This window comes from Mus musculus, chromosome 10 (assembly GCF_000001635.26).
Source record: "Mus musculus strain C57BL/6J chromosome 10, GRCm38.p6 C57BL/6J".
Lineage (NCBI taxonomy): Eukaryota > Metazoa > Chordata > Mammalia > Rodentia > Muridae > Mus > Mus musculus.
Window position 1 is genome coordinate 40654170 of NC_000076.6, and position 27730 is coordinate 40681899.

At 44.4% G+C, this 27730-nt stretch overlaps 1 protein-coding gene across 4 annotated transcripts in view; it reads left to right on the forward strand.

The window, feature by feature from the left end:
• Positions 1-27678, forward strand: part of Ddo (D-aspartate oxidase) — a 51837-nt gene extending 24159 nt beyond the window's left edge. For 2 of the 4 annotated variants that reach the window (NM_001316716.1, NM_001316717.1), the window contains exon 5: positions 20417-20746. In NM_001316716.1, the coding sequence (NP_001303645.1) occupies positions 20417-20435 (19 nt within the window). In that variant the 3' untranslated portion in view covers positions 20436-20746. Of the gene's footprint in view, positions 1-19516; positions 20747-25176 lie in introns of those variants that run through there. The other 2 variants (NR_133568.1, NM_001316718.1) reach the window with 2 other exon arrangements.
• Positions 27679-27730: the final 52 nt, after the last annotated feature.

Consider the following 27730-nt stretch of genomic DNA (forward strand, 5'->3'; position numbering starts at 1 on the left):
GTTTGCTGCCAGACCTGGGGGTTTTATTATCCTAAGTGACTTTGCTGTCTATAAATCACAGCCCTAAGTAGCCAAGGGAACACGTTAACCAGATCCCTTAAAAATATAACAGAGGCTTTCTCAATTGTTAGTGGAGCAATTGACTTCCTCAGCTCAGGGCACCTGATGACCTGGCCCGGAGCCAGCTGCTCACAGCCTTCACCCTGGAACTGAACTTACCTTGGCTTATATTGTATGGCATCAACCCACTCCCAGTTTTGTGATGGGCCTTAGTATTTCTCTTCACTCAGACCCAGGTTATCTGGCATCATGTACATCTTCTGAGTGCTTAGCTGGCTCTGCCCAGGCCCCTTTCTGGATCCCTGCAGGGATCAGCTCAGCCATCTCACCCATGTCCTGGGCTTTTTTGTGAGAACAAGAACATTAGATATAGGTTCAGTTGCAAGGAATAGAAAGTCCCCAAATATTTGCATAAATTAGCATGAAGGAAGCCAGGAAGTGGGCTGGTTAGGGCTGTAATCACCAGTGGCCCAAGCACCTTGGATATGGTCCTGTGCTCATGAAAGGAGAGACTCCAGCTAGCGCATCATTTTGTCTTCCCTCAAGGAAACGCTCCAGAAGACTCACGTGGCATTCTGCTTTCATGTTTCTGTGTGAGATTTAGTCCCAGGACTCCACAGAGATTCGAAAGATGGTGGGAATCTAGTCTGCCAAATTGGTGGCAAGAAAAGGCCAAGTTCTTAGATCTGTTTAAAGTATTAAACTATTCATAGAGTTTCACCAGCTAGAGTAAGAACTTGTTCTAAGTGGGCTGGAGAGATGGCTCAGCAGCTAAGATTGCTGCTCTTCTGGAGGCTCAGGGTTAGATTCACAGCACCCTCAAGTTGCTCACTACCATCTGCAACTCCAGTTACAGGGAATCTAACATCCTCCTCTGGCCTGTTGGGCACCAGGCTCATAGGTGGTGCACAGACATACATGCAGGCAAAACACCCATACACATAAAATAAAAATTAAAATGTTTACTAAGGGATTTTGTAATGGTTTCCAAGTGACTACAAGTTCTAGAAACATGTAGACCATAGCTGACAACCAGATGATTCAGATTTATGTGGGGGAAGACAGGCAAGGCAGAAGAAACCACGGTGGCAGAGAGGGAAGCTTGACAAGGGGCCATGGAGGTCTGAGGATGCATCAAGGTGGCTTCAGATCCTGACCCTTTGTGACGTCTGAATGTGCACAGTCAATTCTACGCTCCTCAGAAACTTTCCATCAGAAAATAAAGGAAAGAGAGTAGAGGAGAGGAAAGGTGGAAAAGGGGGAAGAGAAGGAGGAGGAGGAAGGAGAAGAGGAGGAAGACGAGGAGGAGGAAAAGGAAGAAGAAGAGAGGAGAGAAAGTGGAGGAAGAAGAAGAAAAGGAGAGGAGAAAGGGGCAGGGAGAGGAAAGGATGTTTCAGATTCTCTAAGAAGTTTCTGCGCTGGAGAGAGAGAGAGAGAGAAAGAGAGAGAGAGAGAGAGAGAGAGAGAGAGAGAGAGAGAGAGAGAGAGAGAGAGAGAGCTCAGTGGTTGAGAACATGTTCTGCTTTTACGCAGGATCAGAGTTTGGTTCCTAATACAAAAGTCAGGCAGCTCACCACTGCCTGTCACTTCAGCTTCAGAGGGTCTGATTCTCAGTTCTGGTTCTCATTGGCACTTCCAGTCATGTGCTTGCTTGCAAGAGCGTACACACATGTGATTAAAAAATAAAATAAAATTAAGGGCTGGAGAGATGGCTTGGTGATTAAGAGCACTAGCTATTCTTCCAAAGGTGCCAAGTTCAATTTCCAACAACCACATGGTGCCTCATGACCATCTATAGTGTGATCCGATGCTCTCTTCTGACACTCCAGTATACATGCAGGTATATACATAAGAATAAATAGTGCTGAAGAGATGGCTCAGTGGTTAAGAGCACTGACTGCTCTTCCACAGGTCCTGAGTTCAATTCCCAACAATCACATGATGGCTCATACCGTCTTAATGGGATCTGATGCCCTCTTCTGGTGTGTCTGAAGACAACAACAGTGTACTCACATATATAAAATAAATAAATAAATCTTTTTAAAAAAGAATAAATAAGTCTTAATAAATAAATAAAATACATCTTTTTTAAAAAAAAGAATAAGAAGTTGCTTTTTTGGGGGCCTGAAGAGATGATTCATTGAGTTAAGTGCTTTCCCTGCCAGTGTGGGGACAAGGGATCCAATTCCCAGCATCCACAGCAGGCCAGGCAGGCATGGTGGCTGCTTGTGGTCCAGCGGCAGAGCCAAGGAATCCCTGGAACAAGCTGGCTGACTGCACTACCCAGAATTGTCAAGCTCCCAGTTCAGCGAGAGACCTTGCCTCAAAATACAATTTTAAGAACCATCTAGGGAGACATTCAATATTACAAGCTTGTGCATGTACAGTATCGGCATACACATATGCTCATACATGTGTAAATACACATACATCACACATCACACATACATCACACCACACACACATACAAAATCTTTTCTTTTCCTCTGCAGTAACTGTAGTCAAATGCTTTTCTATGGTGGTGAAGTAAAAATTACAGGTCATTGCTTTTTTCTAAGATCACACATAGCCATATAGATCAGCCTAAAATAAAATGAAATCACTCACAGTAAAGATGAAACTAAGCTGTTTATCTGACCTTCCAAGAAATTAGGGTCACAGAAGCAAAGGCCAAGTTTTCCAGACAAGTCTGTGTCAATTGATATGATAATGAAATTCTCTCGGCTGCAGTAATAGCTGCAGTAACAGGTAATAGAAGGTAAGGCCCTGTCAACCAGTCAGTTATTTTTCTGTTCTTGTCTTGAATGACCAATAACTTCTTTTGCTTCTGATATTTTTCATTTGATAAAATCAACATCTTCTCTTCATACCATTAAAACACTTAATGTATTTCATGGAATGAAGTTCTGCCTGAGTCCAGAAAGGAAAAGAAAGCCAGTTGTGGTGTTTGAGTAAGAATGGCCCCCGTGGGCTCACATATTTGAATGTTTAGTCAACAAGGAGTGGAACTTTTTGAAAGGTTAGAAGGATTAGGAGATGTGGCCTTGTCTGAGGAAGTGGAGGCATGCCATTAGGGTGGGCTTTGAGGTTTTAAAAGTCCATGCCATACATAGTCAGTCAGTCCGTCAGTCAGTCAGTCTGTCTGTCTGTCTGTCTGTCTGTCTCTGCCTGCAGATCAGGATGAAACTCTCAGCTCTTGCTTCAGTGACAAGTGTGCTGCTATGCTCCCTGCCATGATGATAATGGACTAAGCCTCTGAAACTATAAACAAGCTCCCAGTCAAATGCTTTCCTTTGTAAGAGTTGCTGTGGTCATGGTGTCTCTTCACAGTACTAGAAAACCACTTAACTAACCTAAGTTTGTCTTCTAGCACTAGGTAGCTCAAACCTACACGTACAGTGCAAACTCAAGGTTTGGTGACATGTGGCTTCATTTCCTATCATCAGAAAGGGCTCGTTAATAAACTCATATCTCATCTGTATCATCACTCGTTGCTAGGCTAACCCAAGACACAGATACCCAAGTAAAGCCCCAGGATACTCAGGAAACACTGTTCGATTCTATGGAACTAGCCCTGAGCATTTCATTAACTTCCTGGTTGGAATCGCATGACCAATGGTAACTTTAGCAACGTTGATTTTGTTTTGGACAGGGCATGCAGTTCAGTGGTACAAGGCTTGCTTAGCTTTTGCTGGTGATGAAAATCAAAGAAACTTGTTGAGCAGTGTAGGGCAGGGACCTGGAAAATGCTTCTTGCCCTTGGCAGGCAGCTCTGTCTTGTCCAGAAGCAGGAAATGTCTTTGGTTTTATGACATTTTATCCTGGCCAGGATATCAAAATTCCAGAAATGTTTAGGGGACCTGGCTTGTGTTCTGGTTTCTTGTTATGTTTTTTCTCTTTTGCATATGACTTAGTCAGGGTTTCTATTCCTGCACAAACATCATGACCGAGAAGCAAGTTGGGGAGGAAAGGGTTTGTTCAGCTTACACTTCCATACTGCTGTTCATCACCAAGGAAGTCAGGACTGGAATTCAAGCAGGTTAGAAAGCAGGAGCTGATGCAGAGGCCATGGAGAGATGTTCTTTACTGGCTTGCTTCCCCTGGCTTGCTCAGCATGCTTTCTTATAGAACCTAAGACTACCAGCCCAGGGATGGTACTACCCACAAGGGGCCGTCCCCCTTGATCACTAACTGAGAAAATGCCTTACAGCTGGATCTCATGGAGGCATTTTTCAACTGAAGCTCCTTTCTCTGTGATAACTCCAGCCTGTGTCAAGTTGACACAAAACTACCCAGTACAGCATAACAACCAAGTGAACCCGGTTTATTAAAAATGAGAGGATTAGAGGTGGAAGACATGCAGAGGCTTGCCTGTTGTGTGTGCAAGTGTGAGGTGTACAGATGAGAGAGAAAGAGAAGCAGAACAGTTTGAGCATTATGAAGAGAGATGGAACCAGGGACTCAGGGGTGGAGAGAAGTAGCCTGATGTGAGCAGCCTGCACTGCTACCTAAGGCCATGGTGAAGTTCCAGGCCATGCTGCTGCTTAAAGCCATGTCTGTGGGTTCATGATCATGCAACAGCAGGGGTTTGTGTCAATGTCTGTGGCCCATGTTACCACCAAAGGTACCACCAAAGCTGCCTCTACCTCTCACTGGCTATAGCACTCAAGAGAGCAGGCCCTGTACTTTGCCTGGACAGCATAGTAGAGCTGGCTCTGTTAGTGGGAGTGGGAATGAGCCAGCCTGGTCCCTCATCTGTCTTGAGAGTTGGCATGGGTGTGGTTGAGCCACCCCTTAAGTCATGAAAGCAGGAGAGCTGTCTCTGCCCCTTGCCGACTGTAACATTGGCTGAACTACCCAGGACAGTGGCAAAGCTGGCTCTGGTGGTGTAGGTGTGGGAGAGCTAGCAGGCTGCCCAACTTAGCTACCACTTAGGTCCAGATCCAGGGCTTTGAGGTAGGCTGCCCCAGTGTCTACCTCATCAGTGAACTTCTGGAGTGAGTGAAGAGGCTAGATTCAAAACTGCAGGATCCCCATGACATAGGGCAGCAACAGGATATCTGAGAGGAGTCCCAGTGAGGATCCAATATTGATAGTGTAGCAGAAGCTGTATAGACAGAATGATACATTGTGGGACACACTGTGACATACTGCAGCAAGATTTTTGTTTCTTTTTCTTTTTTCTATTATTTGGGGGGTGGGTTGCAAGGGCAGGGGGTGGGACAGGGAGATGAATGGGGTTGGGGTGAATGATGTAAAATTCACAAAGAATCAATACAAAGTTTTATAAAAATGAATGGATTGCCATGACATAGAAATAGTTCAACCATCTACTAGGACTAGATTGACAAACTGCTTTCATAGAGGTCCTGACAGCAAATGATCAAGGTCATGCCGGCTACAGAGGCTCTGTTGTAACTTAACTACTTGATTCTTCAAAATTGTCACTGTAGCCTGAGAGCACTCATATATAATGGTAAACATACAGCCATATTGTGTTTCAATAAAGCTTTATTCACAAAAGATTTATCCAGCATAGCCTGAAGGATAGAGTTTTGTCAACTCAGTTTTTAAGTTACATATGGGCAGGGACATGTCTGATTTGTTCGACACTTTTATACCTATCTGGAGGTACCAAGCCTAGTATATGACAACATTTCTTGAGCAAATTATCAATGGACTAATTACCCAACTTAAACTGAAAGATGTAGTAAGACCCATTTATCAAGATTTCTTGTTAGCTTTTTCATTGATTTTCTTCAAGAACTGTCCTACAGAGAATATACAATAATGACCAGAATCCTTGGGTAGCTCAATTATCTAAGCATCTTTCAGGACTAGGCCAGTGAAGACCTTCTTGGGAGGAGACCCGCCATCTCTGTGCTTTGGTCATTTCTACACACATTCCCTGGCTCAAGTCTACTAAGCTGAGATTATGGTGTATGAGGTGCTTTCTGGCGGTGTCTTTTCCCTGAGTCTGTGATCTTGGTGGCCTCCAGGCCTTTTAGACTTAGAATGGAGCTCCTCCCACAAGATGAACAATATGGAAACATCAAACCTGGGTTAGAAGCGTCTTTGACCAAAGGCCTCCTGGTAAGACTACTACGGTGCTGTCTTAGTTGGGGTTTTACTGCTGTGAACAGACATCATGACCAATGCAAGTCTTATAAAATATAACATTTAGTTGGGGCTCAGTCCCCCAACCATAAGTTCAGAGGTTCAGTCCAGTATCATCAAGGTGGGAAGCATGGCAGCATCCAGGCAGGCATGATGCAGAAAGAGATGAGAGTTCTACATCCTCACCTGAAGGCTGCTAGTGGAAGACTCACTTCCAGAAAGCTAGGGTTAGTGTCTTAATTCCACACCCACAGTGACATACCTACTCCAGCAAGGCCACGCCTCCTAGTAGTGCCACTCCCTGGGTGAAACATATTCAAATAATGTCATTCCACTCCTTGGCTCCCATAGACTTGTTCAAACATATGAGTATCTATGTTTAGATAGATACCCAAATCTAGCCATAGCATAACAAAAAGTACATTTAGTCCAACTTCCAAAGTCCCCATAGTCTATAGAAGTCTCAATAATGTTAAAAGTCCAAATCACCCTCAGCAATAAAGTCTTCCATCTTCCTACTCGGTTGGCCCACTAAGCCCCATGTAAAGCATTCCACTGCTTTCCAAATCCAAAGTCCCAAATCTACATTCTTCTAGACAAAACCATGGTCAGGCCTATCACAGCCATCCCCCAGTCCCTGGTACAACTTCTGTCTTAGTTAGGGTTTTACTTCTGTGAACAGACACCATGACCAATGCAAGTATTATAACAGACAACATTTAATTGGGTCTGGCTTACAGGTTCAGAAGTTCAGTCCAGTATCATCAAGGCAGGGACATGGCAGCATTCAGGCAGGCATAGTGCAGCAGAAGCTGAGAGTTCTACATCCTCATCTGAAGGTGGAAGTGGAAGACTCACTTCCAGGAAGCTAGGGTGAGGGTCTTAATCCCACACCCAAAGTGACTCGCCTACTCCAGCAAGGTAACACCTCCTAATGGTGCCACTTCCTGGGCCAAGCATATTCAAACCATGATAGGTGCCTAAGCTTAGCCCTTCTTTGCACTGACTCCTGAGTCCTGCTGCCCTCCTGGCCACCAACAGCACTGATCACAGGCTTGTGATCACTGATCCACAGGCCATACTCATCCACTGAGTATGTGTAAGTATCAAGTGGGTTGCTATAACACAAACAAACAAAACATTCATACCTTGGCCCCAGAATCTCTCCATTGGCAACTGTGGGCAGCAGCATTTTTACTTCTAGAGGATCTGAACACGCATGGAAGATAGAGAGCCACTGACCTAGAGTTCTAGTCCTGGTGAGAAGCACTGCTTTGTTTACTTTAACAGATGCATGGATGTTCATGCTCTATTCAAGCCTTCAAGGTCAGAGTCTCATAGGGTATGGGAACTGAGCTGTGTCTTTCTGAAATGAAAGCTCAAGGGTTTTTCTGATGACCCATCTTGATCCCATTCTTAATGGCAGATTAGATCTACAGTGAATTCTGGGCTTAAAGTCCCTTCTCTTACCATCTAGAAGATACTATTCCATTATCTTCTGGTCCCAATTGTTGACATAGAGAGGTATGATACAGGTCTATTTGTTGACTTTTTGGGTAACTGGCTTTTTCTGCCTTTCCTCATACTGCAGCTTGTTTTTGGACACTGCATTACATATAGCTTCATGGTATTTCTCTCCTCATCCCTCATTCTGAAGTTTTAATGTCTCTATTATTCTAGGAAAATTTCAGGAACTTTTCCCCCCATTCTGTTTATTTTCTCATTGGAGAAATATTCACAAACTGTTTGCTTTAATTGTATTAGGTGAGAATTGGGGCATGTTTATGTTCTTCTTTGGACAATCTAAAATCATTTTATTTCAGAAAGATATGTTAACTGCATATTTCTCAACAATGGTAACATAGAAAAGAAGAGAATTCATTGTTCTGAGTAGTTAGAATATTGGAGTAAATATTTTTTAAAAAATATTTATTTATTTATTATATGTAAGTGCACTGTAGCTGTCTCAGACACTCCAGAAGAGGGCATCTGATCCCATTACAGATGGCTGTGAGCCACCATGTGGTTGCTGGGATTTGAACTCAGGACCTTTGGAAGAGCAGTCGGTGCTCTTAACCCCTGAGCCATCTCACCAGCCCCTGGAGTAAATATTTAAAATCCTGGCCTGAGGTTTCTACCCCACCTGAGACCATTTAGTTCTTGAATGAAAAACACACTTGAAGCCTTTTTATTTACAATAAACCCTAAATGGCACAATAGCTGGGCAGCTGCCCACCCTCCATGCTGTAAGAATCTACTTTCCTACTGATAACCTCGAGTTATTACTATGTGCTATGTTCCATCCGGGCTGCTCTTGACTGCAATTGGGCAACCCTTAGGGTTCTCTTGACCCATGATGGCTTCTCCTTCTTCCTCTCCCACACCTTCTCTTTTTCTCATGATCTTTCTCTCCCCCAAAGCCCTCAAAACCTAAACCCCACCTATTGCATTTCTGCCCAGCTATTAGCTCAGCTATCTTTATCTACCAATCAGAATTACCTTGGTGGCAGGGTCTCAGGGGTTTTGTGCAGACTCCAGGTCTTGGGGGCCTGCACTTAGCATTACAGTAGGTAGTAAAAGGAGAAAGCCCAACACTGGGGGTCTTTAGGAAGAGCAGTTGAGGAGGGATTTAGTATGAGGAAAGCATCAAGCAGAGGACTGAGTTGTGAATGTGTTGTATGGAAATGGACACAGCAGGTGAGACTAAGCCTTCTGAGAAGAGAAGTTCATCTGTTCCTTTAGGATGAGAGAGATCAGATGCTGAAGGAAATAGTCCTTAGGGTAACAAAAAGCCACGCCCAAGTGTTAACTGGTGTACACATGACCACTCACCCCTGTAACCTTCCCGGCAGAATGAAGTTGTTCTAAAGAGAAACTTGTGCCCTTCCTCGTGACTGTCATAATGTGAAAACTGGTCCCCAGGAAATTAGAATTTCCCCCAGGATTCTAATGCTGAGAGAAGGAGAAAGCTGAAGCCTTGTACTAGTCAGAGGCTGCACCTGTCTCCTAGGAAGAGTTTTCACAGTCTAATAACTTGTAAACCACCTTGCAGGAGAGACGAGCTCAGATGATGATGGGTGGGACCACGCCTCGATCAGGACTTTGTAGGTCTCTGTACTTCCTGTCCTCTCTTTAAACCTCAGCCTCACATCAGGACTGTAAAGGTGGATTCAGACTGATCCCAGGACCTCTTCCCAATGCAGCCACACTGAATAACTATCTGCCTTCTGTGTTTGATTATTACTTGTCTTTTCAGTTGGTTCACTTAGGACAGGTGGTCTAGTCCAGCTTGTTAGGGCTGATGTTAAGGCTCAGGTTCTGATCCTAACAACTCTGGTAAAACTGAGAAGGCAGTGAGAGGCAATGGTAGAGAGAAATACTGTGCTGAGATAGCCAACAAAGGGAAGCGGCTTCGGTATGTCCTCAGGCATGGCTAATAGTCTGCTGGGGTTATCACCTGATGTCTTCGATTGTTCCCTGAACAGTGGGGAAACAAAATCTTTTGCTGTTAATGAGTGAGAAATTGTAGCATCGGTATGGAGAGACCCCTGAGAGCTCTGTTCTAGTTTGTTTCTGGTGTTGTGGAAATCAAGTCTGAGAAAAGCAACTCAGAGAAAGAAGGCTTATTAGCTCACAGTCCCGTGGCGGGGAAATCGCAGCAACAAGAGTAGGAAATAGCTAGTCACCTTATATTCACAGCCAGAGAGAGTGATGATTGCTCTGTGTCTGTGCCCAGATAGCTCTTCTCACTCTTAAACAGTTCATCATCTCCTGTCTAGGGAATGATGCTACCCACAACAGGTGGGTCTTTCCACCTCAACCAAAGCCATCAAGATACTCAGTCCCCCACAGACATACCCATAGGACAAGCTAACCAATACAATGGTTGAGACTCTCATCTCAGGTGATTTCAGAATGTGTCAAGTTAATAAAACAAACTATAGACTCTGACTATTCTCATATGCTGTTGCTCACTAAGTGATGCCTGGAGGTTAGTGATCCTAATGTCAGAGCTTCGATTCTGCAAATTAATTAATTGGTTAATTAATTAATTAACAAGTCACATTTATTAAACTGTAACACTGTATCAGGTGTAGTTCTCCAACAAAGGAGTGTCGAACAAGAGCTGTCTTCACATAGCTAATGTACAATCGGAGGATACATGATATGTAAGTGCACACTGCGCTCTAATGCTATACGGTGTGTGCTGTGAAGAAGGGCGAGTTTCTTTTGAAGTGGGGGATCACCACTTAAAGGAACTATTTTTCTATTCTTGCACTTCAGCTGGGTTTGTCCTTGAAAAGATGTTTGCCTGATGTAAGGGAACAAAGATCCACATGAAGAACTGAATGAAGGACATTTCAGGCAGAGTGAAATGTGCTTGGTATACACAAGGAGGCCAGTGCGGTAAGGAGACAGGAAAAGACTGAGCCATGATCCAGATCCAGTTGAGATCATGTGGTATTGGATCTGTGTGGACCTAATCTCATACATAAAATGCAATGGAAAGCTAAAGACTGTGATGGCGTGACTTACATTAACCTGGTTTATATTTGGAGAGTGTCTTAGGGTTTTATTTCTGGGAAGAGACACCATGACCAAGGCAACTCTTATAAAAAAAAAAACAAAAAAACCAAAACCCTTTAATTGGGGCTGGCTTACAGTTTCCAAGGTTCAGTCCATTATCATCATGGCAAGGAGCATGGCATCATCCAGGCAAACATGATTGAGAGTTCCACATCTCCATCTGAAGGTAGCAAGGAGAGACTGTCTTCTGCAGACAGCCAGGAGGAGGTTCTCTTCCACACTGGGCAGAGCTTGAACACTAGGAGATCTCAAAGCCCACCTACACAGTGACACACTTCCTCTAACAAGGCTACATCTATTCCAACAAGGCCACACCTCCTAATAGTGCCACTTCCCACGGGCCAAGCATATTCAAACCATCACAGAAAGTAAACTGAAGAAGGGGCAAGAAAGCAAACAGAGAGACAGGGTAAGAAACTCATTGCAATGATGCAGGTAAGGAGTAGTGATATTCTGCAACCATTTTGAAGGTAGTACAGGCTTTGCTAGGCATTGGACATGGGGTGTGAAGGTTAAAAAAGAGGGGATGCTGACTCAGCAAAGTTTGGTCCGAGCAGCTGCATGAATGAAACTTCTGTGTTCTGAGGTAGAGAACATTAGTTGCAAGGCAGGAGTAATGGCTATTCTGGAGTTTGGGGCATGTTAAATTTGAGATCTGTATGAATATGTAGGCTGTGCAGGTCAACAGATGGTTCTGAGCGCAGGGCTAGCATGGAGGTATAAATTTTAGAGCTGTCAGGATATTTGAGGCTATGGGAATTTTATGGGGCCACCTGGGAAGTATGATAAAAAGAGAAAAGAAGATGCTGGAGAAGGCAGCTGAGGCCAGCCAGCACTTAGATGGTGGGATGAGGAGGAGGCAGCAGGACAGAAGACAGAATAAGACTCTTCCATGGGGAGAAGAGAACCTGGGAATGGGGGGGGCGGTGGAGCTGAGTGAGGAGGGAGGATATGATTTCCTGTGTGGGACACCATTGGAAACTGAGGCCTGGGGCTTTGGCGGGAAATCACTGGTGAGGAGAACTATGTCTCTAATGTGTAGGGAAAGATTCTGACAGGAGTGGGTTTAAGAGATGGCGAGGAGAGAGGAAGAACAAATACCAAGTGGGAGACAAATTTTAAGGGGTTTAGAGATGACCAGGGACAGAGATGAAAAGCAGCAATATGAAGAGAGCCACTGAGCTGTTGGGCAACACGGAGGATATGCATTGTGGCACTAGGTCAGTTCATGGCTGATGGACTGTAGGGTGAATACAGCCAGTGTGGTGGTTTGAATAGTTTGGCCCTCATAGACTCATGTATTTGAATGCTTGGGCCAGAGGCACTATTAGGAAGTGTGACCTTGGAGGAAGTGTGTCACTGTGGGGGTAGGACTTTGAGGTCTCCTATGCTCAAGCTACACCCAGTGTAGCACCCAGTCTCTTTCTCCAGTAATATGTCTGCCTGCATACTCCCATGCTCTCCACCATGATTATAGTGTACAAAACCTCTGGAACCTCAATTAAATGTTTTCTTTATAAGAGTTGCCTTGGTCATGGTGTCTCTTCATAGCAATAGAACCCTATCTACGACAGTGAGGGACATAATGTGGAATGATGCAAGGTCAGTTCATGGCTGATGGTCTGTAGGGTGAACCCAGTGTGGGAATGGAGGCAAAACCACCTCGGGCACTGCTCAGAGTAGCTGAATTGGGGCCCCAAGGAGAGGCCAAGGAGGTGGGCTGTGGTCCTGGAGAGGGTTGGGTGGCCAAGGAGGCAGGTTGTGGTCCTTCAGAGGAGAGACACAATGGCAAACGAGGACAGGACATTGTTTTGTAAAACGTAGTCTACTTCAGGTTCATTGGTGTTTCTCGACATGTGAGTGCCCTGGAGTTTTGAGTGACAGCTTGGTGGCTTAGTTAATCAAGTCCCAATGGCCTATGCCATATTCTGCCCAGTGGAGTTGTTAGATACTGAGGGTGTAGAAAGTTTGGGCCTTATACACTTATCTTCACTCACCCACAGGTGAGCATCATGGCAAATATCTTGGGAAGAAGAATGTGAGCTTGAGCCACAGTTTGGCTCTAGGCCTCTGCTTCCAGGGACCAAGATTAAAGACACTTTACGTTGGCTTGTAGCTCTCTGCCCAGCCTCCTGGGTACAACTCCAGCACACAGCAAATGCCTTAAAGTGGAACCCAGCCACTACTGAGGCTTACATCAGCTGTTTCCATCAGTCTCAGAGGATCCCTGGAAATGTCACTTAACCCCCCCCTGTCTTAGCCTACACACCACATTGACAGATGTTTCCAGGGGAAGAAAATCTCCCAGAAGACACCCACCCCACCCCTGTCCCTGGAATCCAGTTTTTGCACTCTCCAGTCTCAGCTTCTACAGGTCTCATCCAATGTCCTTTAGGAGACTTTTGGTTATTATAATGTACTATGGCCCATGAACATGGAATGGACAAGATAGAAGTATAACAATACAATACACCTGAGCAGAATGGGGGGAGGGCAGGAGAGTAAGTGATAATAGATGAACAGCGCAAAAGCATACTTCTTTCTCTTCCTCTTCCTCCTTCTCTTCCTCCTCCTCCTCCTTCTCCTTCTTCTTACTACCACTGGGATTTGAACCCAGGACCTCACACATTTTATACAAGAGCTCTACCACTGAGCCTCTCCCTAGCATGCTTTATATCTTGAGAATGGGTCTAAGTTTGGCCTTGCACTCATGAGCATCCTGCCTCAGCTTCCTGAATTATTAGGACTGTAAGGGTCTAAGAGTTGCTCAGTGTGATTCGGGAATCATATCACTGTGAACCTTCTATGGCTGGGTATTTGTGACACTACTTCCTAGTGTTTGAGGAGGACACATGCAGGAGCTAGCTGTCCTGTGTTGTAGCTGATGTGGCTCAAGCCCCTCGAGCTGGCAAGGCTAGCCCATCCTTCAAGCTCCAGCCACTGATCTTCTGATATGCAATATAAAATACAAATGGGGTCTCTGTGTTGGGATTTAGAATGAGAAGATCATTTGATATTTTATGAAGAAAAGCCTTCTGTGTTTGCTAAGAGGTCTGGTGCCAATTTCTGGCAAGAGAGATGTGAGCTAGTAGTCACACACTAATGCTTGAGGAAGACATATCCAGCTCCGAGAGAAGAAGGAAAATGTGGGCAGATGTTTATCCCTTGGGACTAGACTGTAATTTTTTTTTAGGTTGAGGACGTTTGAAACTTTTAAGATTTTACCTGTGATGGCCATTCTTGATTTTCAACTTGATTATATCTGAAACCATCTAAAAACTCAAGCAGCTAGGCACACCTGCAAAGGAATTTTTGTTAATTGGATCATTTGAGGTCAGAAGCCACCCTAAATCTGGGTTACACCTTCTGATGGCAGCCTACATAAAAGACTGGGAGGAAAGGGGCTTTGTCTTTTGTCTTCTTGTCCTCATTCTTGTGGGCAAGCTCATCTATCCTGCTGCTGAGGCAATTCTTCACTGGCACTAGAGCTTGCTTTTTCAGGATCCTGACATATACTGAAGACTAGCTGAGACATCCAGCCTCATGGACTGAACTGGACTCTTGGACTTTCAGTTGGAAGACAGCCATTGTTGAATAGCTGAACCACAGCCTGCAAGCCCCTCTAATCTCTCTCTTTCTCTCTCTCTCTCTCCCTCTCCCTCTCCCTCTCCCTCTCCCTCTCCCTCTCTCTCTCTCTCTCTCTCTCTCTCTCTCCCTCTCCCTCTCCCTCTCCCTCTCCCTCTCCCTCTCCCTCTCCCTCTCCCTCTCCCTCTCCCCCTCCCTCTCCCTCTCCCTCTCCCTCTCCCTCCTCCTTGGAACCTAGGGAAGTGTGAAGAGAGGCAGGGCTAGAAACATCTGCTCTTGCTGATGCAGAAGAGGACAGGGGACCATTGTCCAACCTCAGCTGCTTCCTGGTTCTGCTGCATACTTAAGACTGGAAGGGGCTTTCCCAGCAGGGGCAGAAGCATCCAGGAGTTGGCCCTTAGCACTCACCTTTCTATGATTCAGTAAGCCACAGACTATGTAACAACTACTATCATTGGATTGAATGAAATCTAACACAACTTCTGTTGCCCCTCATGCCAGATGTTTGAGAATCTATCCAACCCCATCTCCCTAGCTAGCTCTCAGGACCTTGTGCCAGGATGCTGGTTGTTGGCTAGCTTGCCTGTAGACCAGGCAGCACCCAAGGCCAGTGGCTTCTAAGCTTGGAATGCTCTCTGTTGGTGACTTAACTGTCCTCAAGTTTCACCTGAAGGAGTCCCACCCTTTCAATCAGCTTAGCTGAAATGCAATGCACCTCCCACAACCCCACCACACACACACACCATGGAATGACTTCTTTGCATATTTTGGAAGGTGTGGCCGGAAAGAGACACTAGCCATGTACAACTTGCCTTGAATGTGTTGCAAGTTTCAGAGAGTGGTTGTCTTTGATAGTGTGAATTTGGCAGTGAGAAGGGCTTCAGGGTAAAGGGTGAAAATAATTGGAAAACTCATATGTGTGTAGTGTCTGCTGGAGCCAGAAGCATTTGTTGCCAAGGGTGATGGTACTTGGAACATGGAGGTGGATGAAGACAGTTTAGCTGAAGGTGGGCCACACCATCACTGACTAAGGCTTAGGTGAAAGAGTAGAAAATACTGATACATGCAGATATAAAGAGCTGGTGTGAATGGTGGGCAATGCTTTTGCTGGCTTGCTAATTCCTTCCCAGGCAGCACAAGGCTTCCCAGGAAGGCACTGGAGAGATGGTATGACCCTCCTCCCCACTTGCTGTCAGTCATGCATTTAACTCATTTGGGCTATGGATGGGATGATCTTAAAGAGCTATTCAGAAACCAGGGAAGGAGCTGCTTGGTTAGTTGAACCAAGAACGTTTAACGGTTGAGATGGAGTCAGTAGAATTACTTACAGGTTACAATGACATGTTTACCCACAAAGCTTTGCTCCATTCTTTCCCAGGTGATTGAGGAGCAATTTCACAACGATCTAATTTGAATTTTCCCAGGAGTCTTGTGAGGTAGCTAAGAACCCTTCCTACACTTTTTTTTTTTTAAACAGTTTATAAAATTCCATGACAAGTATTTTCCAAAGAAAGCACCCGGGGCCGAAGTGTGAAGCCAGCCAGATAAGTCTGTCTGCTCAGGGCAAAGCTGTGCATCCTCCCTTCTTTCCATTCTGACCCCTGGGCCACCAATAGCCTTCAAGTGTGGTCACCCAGGGCTTGGCACTGACCGACAGTAGCCCCCTAGGAATGTTAATGTTCAAGACTTTCCTATGGCCCTGGCCCTGGTCTGTGCATAGAGAATGATTTCTTCAGCTGGGCACTGCAGAGGCCTCAGAGTTGCAGAAAAAAAAAAAATTGAGACAAGATATTGTGAACCCTTGGGGAGTGGTCTTTGTTGGGCAACTCAAAAAGGCTTTCTTGGAGCAGGAACTGATCAGGAAAGGTAGATTAAAAAAGAAAGATTATTTGCCATTGTCTTCTTATTCTATTGTCTGAGGAAAGAAATAACACCGTTGCTCTGCCCAGCTAAGTTTTACTGCCGTCAGCAACAAAGGCTTGATTTCTACCGCTGGTGATGAGTAACAGGTACAGTGTATCTGAGATTGTTCAGGCCCTGAAAGAGAACGGAGATTCTTCCCTTTGTTTAACACAGGATTTGAAGAAGGTTACATGGAAATAGCTTTATTTCATGAAAGCAGGCAGTCAAGGAGAAAAAGACCCGTTGTGTGGAATCGAATTTCTGTTTAATGAGATCAGATTGAGGCGGGCTATGGATTTATTTTTGATTGTATTTCTTATCAATGACTGCTTAAGGCATCTCCTTTTCATATTTAATTGCTAAAAGGAGCTTAGGCCTGGAGGTCCCTTGCAAAGTCAATTCTTTTTTTTTTTCCATTTTAATCTAGAATTGGCAAAATGAAGGACATAAGAGGTCATGTGTGATGCCCAGCATGTGCCCGCTTGGCACTTCAGCCGAAATTGAATTCTGGAAAAGATTGCAGTGGCTTCCAAACAATCTCTAGTATTGTCCTCCAAACTTAGCAAGCATGTAATCTAATATACTAAATATACACACATGAGGCTCCCTTAAAACGTCATCAGTGCAGCTAGAGGTTGGGGGCGGAGCCTTTGATGTACAGCGGCACTCATGGCTCCGAAGCTGTTGGTATATTCTTTGTGCTTGTTGGAAACCTGGATTACTCAGAAATAAATATGCTATATCATTATCTAATAGTTGGGCAATGACCACAGCATTTTGTTAAATCCTTATGGATTTATGGCAGGACACTCTACAGTGAAGGGAACCGATTCAGTCTTGGGTGCTAAGGGTAAGTCTTTGTTTACAGTCATAGTAGTTTCCCCCCAGAAGATCTATAATCAATAGCTAATGCTTTGTGTTTTCCACGGTGAGATGCTGTTTTATTCTGAAGTTGATAAGACAGGGCATTGGAAGGACCCTTCCCTGCATTCTGAGGTCTACCAAGGCTGTCGTCAGGGTCTATTCTAAGCCATGCCAATGTCTGCTCAGAGATCATCAGTGACTTGAGGCTGGAAAGAAGGCTCAGCAGCCAAGAGCACTTGCTGCTCTCTCGGAGGACCTGGCTTTGGTTCTCAGCACCCACATGGTGGCTCACATGACCATTGTGACTCTAGTTCCTTGGGATTCAAAGCCCTCTTCTGGACCCCCTAGGCACTGGGAACACATATGGAGCATAGGCATGCACACAGGCAAATACTCATATACATAAAATATAAATTAACCACCCATATAAACCATCAGTGACTCCCTGTGCCGATAGTAGATCCAAACTCCTCAGCCGCCTGTTTTTCAAACCAACTGTGATTGTCCCATTTCTTTTTTTTGGTTTTTCGAGACAGGGTTTCTCTGTGTAGCCCTGGCTGTCCTGGAACTCACTCTGTAGACCAGGCTGGCCTCGAACTCAGAAATCTACCTGCCTCTGCCTCCCAAGTGCTGGGATTAAAGGCGTGCACCACCACCGCCCGGCGATTGTCCCATTTCTATCACAGAGCTTTTACTGCCAGGTGCAGAAAGTGACCAGGGTAAAGGCCTAGAGGCAGGAAATCACAGTGCCTGCCTTGATAGTGAATGAACAGGCCTGAAGATTGGGCCTGTGCCATGCTTGACATGGGAAGGCTCCTGAAATTCTCTGTCACACACATTGTACTGAGTTGCTGCCAGAGACGGGCTGATAGCAGGGAGGCAGAAACTATGACCTCACCATGCCAGCTCCAGCCTGCATCTTCTGTGGGTTCAGGGCCGGTAACAATCAGCGCAGATGCGCTAACAGCTTTGACATCTGCTCAGGTCCTGGTCCTAGCAATAATGGAATGTTTTCTTGATTTAAAAAAATGTATTTCCTCACATTATAGCACTATTTAAAATCACAAAGACCTTAAATAGAATCCTTGGCTATTAGAAACTTAGCAGTGACATAGCCGTAGTGGCTGAAGCAGCACATGCGTGTGCAGGTCCACATACGTGAGCACACACACACACATACACACACCACAAACCCCCATAAATACACACCACACAATTTGCCAACATACACCACATACTCACACACACACTTACATACCATACACATATCACACACACATAAACACACATACCCCATACCCACACACACACACCATATACACATGCACACACACATACATACATACCATGCACACATATACATACACATACATACAAACATATACACACATATGCACACATACACATGCACACTCATACACACATACACATACCACACAGATATGAACACATACATATATACATACACACACACTTATATATTACACACGTACTCATACACTCATACATATACACACAGGTATACATACATACTTACACATACAATACACATACTGTACACACTACACATACCACACACACACCACACACATACACACACATACACACACGTATACACACATACTACACACACATACATATACACACATATTACACACACACACACACATGTACACACATCCCTCCACCCTCTCTTTGTTGTCCACCCCGGGTGGTGTTTCTCCTGGCTATCCTTTGTGACACGGAGTGATTTCTCCTCTCTCCTAGCAACAGCAGAGTCCATTTAGAAGGCATCTATCTTCCTTTCTGAGCAACTGGCTCAGTCAGTTGGGAAAGCGGGAGACAAGGCAGGGGGCGGCTCTAGGCCTCCTGCTCCCTCTCAGTGGAAGCTGCTCTCAGCTTCGGAAAATTCCAGAGGGAGGGATGCTCTGCAAGGGGTTTGCATCTGATAATGAAGATGTGAGGTCTAGTGGCCTCTGGCCGCTGATGCTGTTCTGGGGGGGTGGGGGGGATAGAAGGGCAGGTGGAAGGAACATAGAGGTGATGTGGCTTTAAGTACCAACCGAGAGTGAGCTGCAGAGACAGAGAGAGGGTGGGGTGAGCACCCCAGTGGAGGAAGAGGAGGAGATAAAAGTGTGGGCTTCATGCTGCACAACAGTCCGAGACACAGAAATGAAAGGAGAGCTCTGTTAGCACGGTTGTTAGCACTGTACACATCAGAGGGGATGATCCGCCAGTTAAGTCAGATCAGTGTACTTTCAGAAATAACAGGAACTCTGGAGAGCGCCATCTCCAGGCTTACAAGGCACCGAGGAGAAAGATCACAGGCTGGGGAGGGTTGGCGATGGATGGGCAGACAGACAGACAGATGTAGATGGTCATCATCCTCTTCTTATTTCAGGTCATTTGAGACCCTGGAAGCCCAAGGCACAAACAGTTCAACTGAAGGCAAGGGAAGGAAAGCATAAATCGCTGCAAAACACAGAATGGAAGCAAAGGTCCCTTTAGATTCACAGACAACAACGTCAGCAACAAATTATACTGTGGGCCCCGCACATCCCTGCAAGCTCTTTAGACATATGAACTCACACAGGCTTGGTGGCTTGGGTGGGTAAAAGCAGCTGTCTAGTAAATATATGAACCCATTTCATCATTACAACAACCCCATAAAGAAGTTATTTGCATTATTTTACTATTATTACTATTACTACTACCTTTATTTTATTTTATTTTATTTTATTTTATTTTATTATACCAGTTTTCCAGAAAAGGGCACTGAGGCAGCTGAGAAAGGCTATTTCTCAGCTGGAGGGCACTGCCTCTCAGCCAGGTTAAGCAGATTTCCTGTTCAACTGTAATAGAGATGCCTACTCTACTGTTCTGGGGACTTCCAAGAGCAAACTGGGGAAGGAAAAATGGAGGGATGGGAGGAGGGACTCTCTTCACCTCTCCGTGAGAAGAGGTGGGCGAAGACCAGGCTGCCCTGGGAGAGCTAGCTTTGGACACGGAGACTCTTTGTCCACGCTGGCAATCTTTGTTAGTGTTTGTACGGAGGGGACTGACTTGACTCCTCCCACACTTCCTCCTGCTCCAGGGGGTGGGGGCAGTGCCAAAGCATCTACAGCCTGGACCACGGGCCACCTGAAACATAAAAGGACCGCCTCCGCCGAGAACTCCCCTGAGGCGGGGCTCTTGCCACTGTAGCTGAGCAATGCTCCAGCAAGATTGATAAGCACACCTACGCGTTTGAGAGTCTGTGCGTTCTGATCTGAAAATAATACAGTTTTTGTGTTTTCTCTAGGGCTATTGGCTTACTGTGAGGAGAAACCAAGATGGCTTTTGCCCTCAGGATTTTTAACCTAGTCACAAGCTGAGCTGGAATGACAGAGCCCTGAGAGTTTTGCCTTCGGGCGTGCTCTGCCTCAAGTCTGTCCTGTCAGGTCCCTGGTGATTTTTTCTGACCTTGAAAGGTTGAGGAGAGCTCACAGTGATCTACATCTGGGGGATGATTTCTGGTATGTGTCATAATGGTAAGATTGGTGGAAGGTATAGGAGGGAAGTGCTCCCTAGGTGGTCCTATGAAAAATGATGTTTTGGTCATTCCTAACCAAATTAAAATCTTGGAATGTCTCATCGTGGGAGCTAATTTATATAAACACATTTTCCCCCCTAAGAATGCTTGAAGTTTGTTTCTAGAAAGTGTCTAGAAAGTATGTGTGAACATGTGTGTGCACATGTGAGTGTGTGTGTATGTATGCATATGTGAGGGCATACATGTGTGTACACAGGCGCATATGCATATGAGTGTGGGTATGTGTGCATATGTGAGAGTGTATGTGTGTGCACACAGGTGCATGTACATATGTGAGTGTGTGTATGTGAGTGTGTGTGTGCATGTACATGTGTGTGTGTGTGAATGTGTGTGAGGATGTGTATGTGTGCATATTGAGTGAGCATGTGGGCTCACACGTGCATGTACATATGTGAGTGAGTGTGTGTATGTGTGCATGATGAGTGAGTGAGCATATGTGAGTGTGTGTTACATCTTTTGTCAGTAAAACTTTCTGACAGAAACCCAGGACCTAGGGCTGACATCAGAGCCAACTGTGGTTTCCACCCTTCTTGAGCACTGTTATTTCCACAATTGTTTATTTGATCTGTGCCGTTTTCCTCCCAGTGAATTCCATGACGATGGCTCTGATTATTCTCTGGGTCCTACAGAGCAAGAGGTAGCAGGAGAGAAATGCAGTCTGTGAGCAGGCAGTCTAGGTTTGGCTGAGACTCTTATTTGGTTGAGATAAGACAAGCAACACGGTCTGTTGGAAGAAATGCTGTGTCTTGCATCCAATCACTCCATAGGGTCTGTGTGATTCCTGTTGTTCATCGATCATCCTGTCACGTGGTTGAGACCAATCCTGTGGAAGGCTTTGTGGGAAGAGGCATTAAGGGAAACAGATTCTCCATCTCTAAGTGTGAGAAACATCCCACAGGTCTACAGCATGACCAACAGAAACAGTGTAACAACCAAGTGTAAGAGGTCACAAAAGAGAGAAGCAGGTTCCTGCTCACATTGCCAAGCAGACCAGGAGGCTCAGATACACCACCCGGGTACTTCCTCCGGCCAGCCCATAGCCAGCTCGCATAGCTTGAAGACTAGTCTGTGAAATGGTATCAGTCAGGGCTCTGGGTCTCAAATAGGCACAGCGACTGTTCCGTTACAACTTTAGCTTTGGTCTTGAGAGCTTCCAACTTTGTGAGTTTGACCTTGAACGTGGATGTTTTTGTGATGCATGCATGAGTCATGTTCAGCTAGTTTCTTATGTAGCTATGACTCCGGGAGATGGGGGAAACGAATTCATAAGCCACTGAACACAAATCCTGTCTGGGATGTGGTTTGGGAGGCATTTGAGGGGAGGTAAGTATTGGAGGAAGTAGGAGACCAGACTTGCTGAGGTCATTCTTCTGTTGCAGCAGGCTCAAGGCTACAATGTTTCCCAATTATGGTCGTTACATAGGATTAGAACAGTCTTTTTGTGGTATGCTTGTAACAACACTTTTCATCAAAAGACAAATTTCCCTCAAATTAGCATTCCACTCTTAGGACTGAATATGACAAAATAATTAGTTACCAAGCTAATGTTTAAGGTATTGGGGCAGTAGCAATAACTTGGATAAACAGTCCTTGAGCCCTTGGAGTGTATGATATGGCTTGGGAAGACACGGTAAAGGTAACACATTATTCTCATAGGCAGTTCTCAGTCTACATCAGAGGTTCTCAACCATTTTTATTAGGAATAATACTGACACCCTTTAATATAGTTCATGTTGTGGTGACCCCAACCACATAATTTTTTTTTTTGCTACTCCGTAAATGTAATTTTGTGACTGTTATGAATTGTAATGTATATATCTGATATACTAACTCATGCAAGGGTGGCGACCCACAGGTTGAGAACCACTTGCCTATCTTCTAATCGCTCCCCTCAGCTTCTTCCCCCTAGAAGTACATTTTTCACTCTGTGTTACTGCGGGCAAACTGTGAGGTTTCAAAAGTCCATGCCACCCTCAGTTCTCTCTCTCAATCTCTCTCTCTCTCTCTCTCTCTCTCTCTCTCTCTCTCTCTCTCTCTCTCTCTCTCTCTCTCTCTGCCTTGTGCTTGTGGATCAAGATGTAAGCTCTCAGCTGCTGCCCAGCACCATGATGGCCATAGACTTACCTAACCCTCTGAAACTGTAGCACCCCCCCCCCATAATCTCTTCTTCTGCAAGTTGCCTTGGTCATGGCATCTTATCATACTTGTAGAGAAGCACCCAGGACACTTGGTTTCTGAGATCCACGTTCTCGTATCATGCTAGGCATCTAACTCAGCACCTTTATTGAGCTCTGCTTGTGTTTCTGACTTTAAATTGGTGAACACTGGAGCTAAGTGCTCAGAATCTTCTTATCTCCTCCTCTTTTTATGCCGATGGTCTGAAGTTATGTTTCAAGTCCTTACAACTTCTAGGAATTTTAATTTCAAACCCACCTGCCTACTCTACTTCTCACTAGAGAAGTTTTCAAATTTAGCATAATCACTAAAATCAAACTCTTGGTTTTCTGCCTCAAGAGTCTTTTTCCTTTCAGTCAACGACAACTTCATCCTTATAGTTACTCAGAAAAATCTTGGAATCAGTCTTGACTTCTTTCTCTGATCCTGCAGAGATGTTCACAATTGTGTTTTTTTGAAACGTAGAACCTTGAAAATGATGTAACTGTTCGACAGTGGAAGAATAGATAAATCGTGCTACTCCTAGTCATTAAAATAATATTGAGATCGCTAATAATCATAGAAGGTAAAAGAAAAAACACGATGAGATCCACGAAGATGGTGTTACACAAAAGAGAAGAGATAACACCTCTTGACAACAACTGTAAGCAAGGATGTGGGAACTGGAGTCTATGGTGGGTAAGAGTATAGATCGGTACATTGATCATGACAAATATGGTAAGCCTTCTACAGGAATTAAAACTAGACATGTCGCCAGGCGTGGTGGCGTACGCCTTTAATCCCAGCACTTGGGAGGCAGAGGCAGGCGAATTTCTGAGTTCGAGGCCAGCCTGGTTTACAGAGTGAGTTCCAGGACAGCCAGGACTACATAGAGAAACCTTGTCTCGAAAAATCAAAAAACACCAAAAAACCAAAAAAACCAAAAAAACAAAACTAGACATGTCATACTGGCCAACAAGCCCTCTTCTGGATATATGCTTAAAGAAGAGAAAACCACCACTTTGTAAAGACATTTGTGTCCCTGCCCTCACGGCTTTATGGTTCACAAGAGCTAAGAAATATAAGTGCCCATCAGTAAGCATGCATAAAGACCACGTAGTGTATTTATATGATGGCATAGTATTGCCTTTGGTCTAAGAGGAGGCGTTGTTATTACCTACAATATGGATGGAGCAGAGGACGTTATGCTAAGTGAAATAAGCCACAGGCAGCCATAAAAATGTTACATGATTTTTATTACAGCAGAGTTCGAGTATACAGACAATGAAATAGTGATTACCATTGATGGAAGAGGAGAGGAAGGGAAGTGGGAACAGGCGGGTCAAAAGGAAGATGAGTTTGAGAGGACTAATGTCCAATATGAAATCTCTGATTAGCGGAACCGCAGTGCATCCTGTTAAATGTCATTACTAGATAAATACCCCATTTCTCCTTTACCTGACTTTTGATTTCAACAGTTTCCGTTTCCTGAAGATAACTTAGGTGGGAAAATATTAAGTGGAAAATTCCAGAAATAAAAAAAAAAGTTTATACGTTTTCTTTGTATACTGTTTTGGTAGCATGATAAATCAGCCATCCCTTTGGTACACCAGTGCTGAATGCTCTACTAACCAGCCACACGGTGTCTCAGTTAACACACTGACTTTTCATTCTACAGCAGTGCCTGGGTCTATTCTACAGCTTCAGGCATCAGTGTGGGTCTTTGGAGCAGATCTTCTGTTGGTGAACAGTATCTGGACTACTGAGATTTTAGTCAATCTTGCCCTCCCCAAATAGGAACCATTTGAGATTTCAGATGTTTGAGATTCCAGATGTGCCAGTCTTTACGATAGTGACAATGGGGACCATCCACTCTCTCTGACAACATCTTATAAGCTATCATGAACTGTCAGTTGTGTTATTTTAAAAATGTAGCTACTAGCTTACAATTTAATACATTTTTATCGGGCATGACTTCAAACATGCTTAGTGATATAGAATTGTGAATCCATTACCAAACTGTAACAACTTACAGCCGTTTTCTGCTTTGTTTATGCCCTACTCCCCCTCCCCCACCTCTCTGCACAGGATTATTTTAATGCAAATCTCACATGTACTATTTACAAGTGGTGATTTTTATCTTCTTTGGGTATATATAATAACTTTGGGTATATAATAATGTAAATATTATGTTGCAAATGTAGATTTCAGGAGAATGCATATGGTTTCCCTCTGGTAAACAGGGAAGAGGTTGACAGGATACTTTCCTCTGAATAAAAACAAATGACTGCTCACATCCTCCTTGGTTTGTATAGATCTTGCCAGTGTACATGTGGAGAAAAGACGATGGCCGTTGGATGAAGCTGTTGATGCCCACCCTCCAGCTTTATTTGTCATGAAAACCTGATTGCATTGGTTCACCCCGAGTGCTTCTGCTTTACACAGCAGAGCAGGCAGAGCCAATCCACGAACGTGAGAATCGTTTCCGCTGGTCTCTCTTTGCTCCTTGGCACGTCAGTCATTTAAAATTTCAATATCAGCATCTACCATGGCAGCATGCTTTCTCATAGTCAGCTCTGCTGACATCTTGTGCTGGACCATGCCTTATTGTGGAAGGCTGTTTATTTCAGTGAAGGATGTTTATTAGCATCCTGGCTCTTTACCTATTAGATCCTAGTATCATCTTCCTCTCTCCCTACCAGCTGCAATAATCACAAGTGTCTTCGGGCATTGCCAAGTGTCTCTTTGTAAGGTAAAGCTACCTCTGGCTGGAAATCACTGCACTCCAGTGATATATATATATATGGAGATTAGCGATAAAAACTTTCATTCATTTTATTGGCTAAAACCTCATGGAGAATGTAATTTGTGATCTGCTAAAAGTTGTTATTGTGTTTTACTGACCTGCATATCTAATTGACAACTGATGACACAATGGCTAATGATAATCTGCAAATTTCAGACATACCCAGGAACAAACTTGACTTGGTCAACTCTGAGAAAAGCAAAGGTCGTGAATGAAAGCCTGCTTGCCCGCTGTGGCGGTGACCAGTCACATTTGTCTCTCCAGCTTACCCTCAGAATGCTTCAATAGTCTTTACCATCCACAACACAGGGAAATAGTGTGTGGAGGTTAAGAATGGAAGATCTCTGCCTAGAGAATTAATGACGTTCCATACGTGTCGATGGGTCTTTTGATCAGTAATGAAGATGTAGACGTGGGTGCAAAACATAAAGGGGAGGGTATCTAAACATTGTGTGTAATTTGGAGGGTTTCCCCATCCCTTAGTGGAAACGCTTCATTGAGAAGTGTAAAATGAGATAAGGGGGAGCATGAGACCACCTCGCCCCTTCTCTTCAAGGGCTACACTGTTCTGAAGTCTCCCTTCAAGGGCTACACTGTTCTGAAGTCTCCGTGTCTCCGATGCCTTCCCAGTCCACAGTCTTATTAAATACCCCCATTTTAGCAATATAAAAAGTCCCACGATTCCTCTCTATAGATACTCAAAGGATAAGCAGAGGGCATGAATTAGTGGTGCCATGGTCTTTGGAAGATTTTATTTAGTGGCACTGTGTTAGACACATAGAAACAAAACACAAGGAAACAAAACCTAACCAAAGTCCGCCTCAGACATTGCTGAAAAGGATTATCAAACACTGTACGTGTTGTTTTAAACAATTCCATCTAAGTATACAACTCACTAGAGTGCATTTGCAGCATCTTGAGTTTGGGAATGGACGTCAGGGCCTTGCACACGCTAGGGGGAATATGAAAGCTAGTGCTTGTCCACTGAGCTCCAGCTCCAGCCCTGGGATCATGAGTCTAACGTGTCCTTGAAACTGTTGATGCTTTAGTCAGGTTCGCTAGAGGAACAGAATCAAGTGGGTGAATGTATTATCAGGTAAGCTTTAAAATAACGACAGCCAAGTCACATCTGAGACAGGAGAACCCAGCTCTCAGCTCCTCGATCTCTTACTGGGAGCGACGCCTGTAGCTGCCCAGTCCACATCAGTAGTCCCAGGTGGATGCTGGAAGCCCACGAGGTTCTCCGAGAGCACTGGTCCCCATTCTCCCATGAAAGCTTGGAAATGCTGGCTGTGCTACAGCAGACAAATCCATCCCTCGGCCCAGGAGCAGTGAGGGAAGGGTCAAGCAAACCAAGGTGAGAATTAACCGACTTTGAAATACCCTCACTGGATCTGAGCTACCACCTAAGGGTGTCACCCACAGTCTGGGCCGGCTGATTCACATCAGTGGAGACAATCGGGAAAGTTCTTCAGGTGAGGCTTTCCACTGAAGTGACATTAAATCCAACCATAATACAAAGTATATGCTAATTATATGTAACAGCGGGCTTCATAATGGAGATTTTATGTACAAATATAACCTATTTTTACCATATCAGTTGGGAATTCCTAAGCCAAGAGAAGATATTTATAAATCCTAAGTCAATGGTAAGATGTCTATAGATCACTTTGTCTTATATTTGCCCATCTTTTAAAAAATGCATACTTTTTGTGACAATATTCATAATTTTGTTATTGGTAAATTATTATTATTTAGGTACTAAATACAACATAGTTATGCAATATATGTAACCCTAAATATTGGTCTATTTTCCCACAGGAAAACAGAAGCTCAGAAAAGATACATATTTTGTTTAGTGTCTCATATCACTCAATGAGAGGGTCGTGAATCAAACACAGTTCAAGTAAATAACTGCAGGATTTGAGGCTGTCTCTCTCAGCTTGTGTGAATGAAAGTTTATAATCTTAATAAAGACTTTTAGCTGCAATTTCCCTGGAGGTGGGCAAGTAGATATCTGTCTGTCTGTCTGTCTGTCTATTCCCATCACGTGTGTATACTTT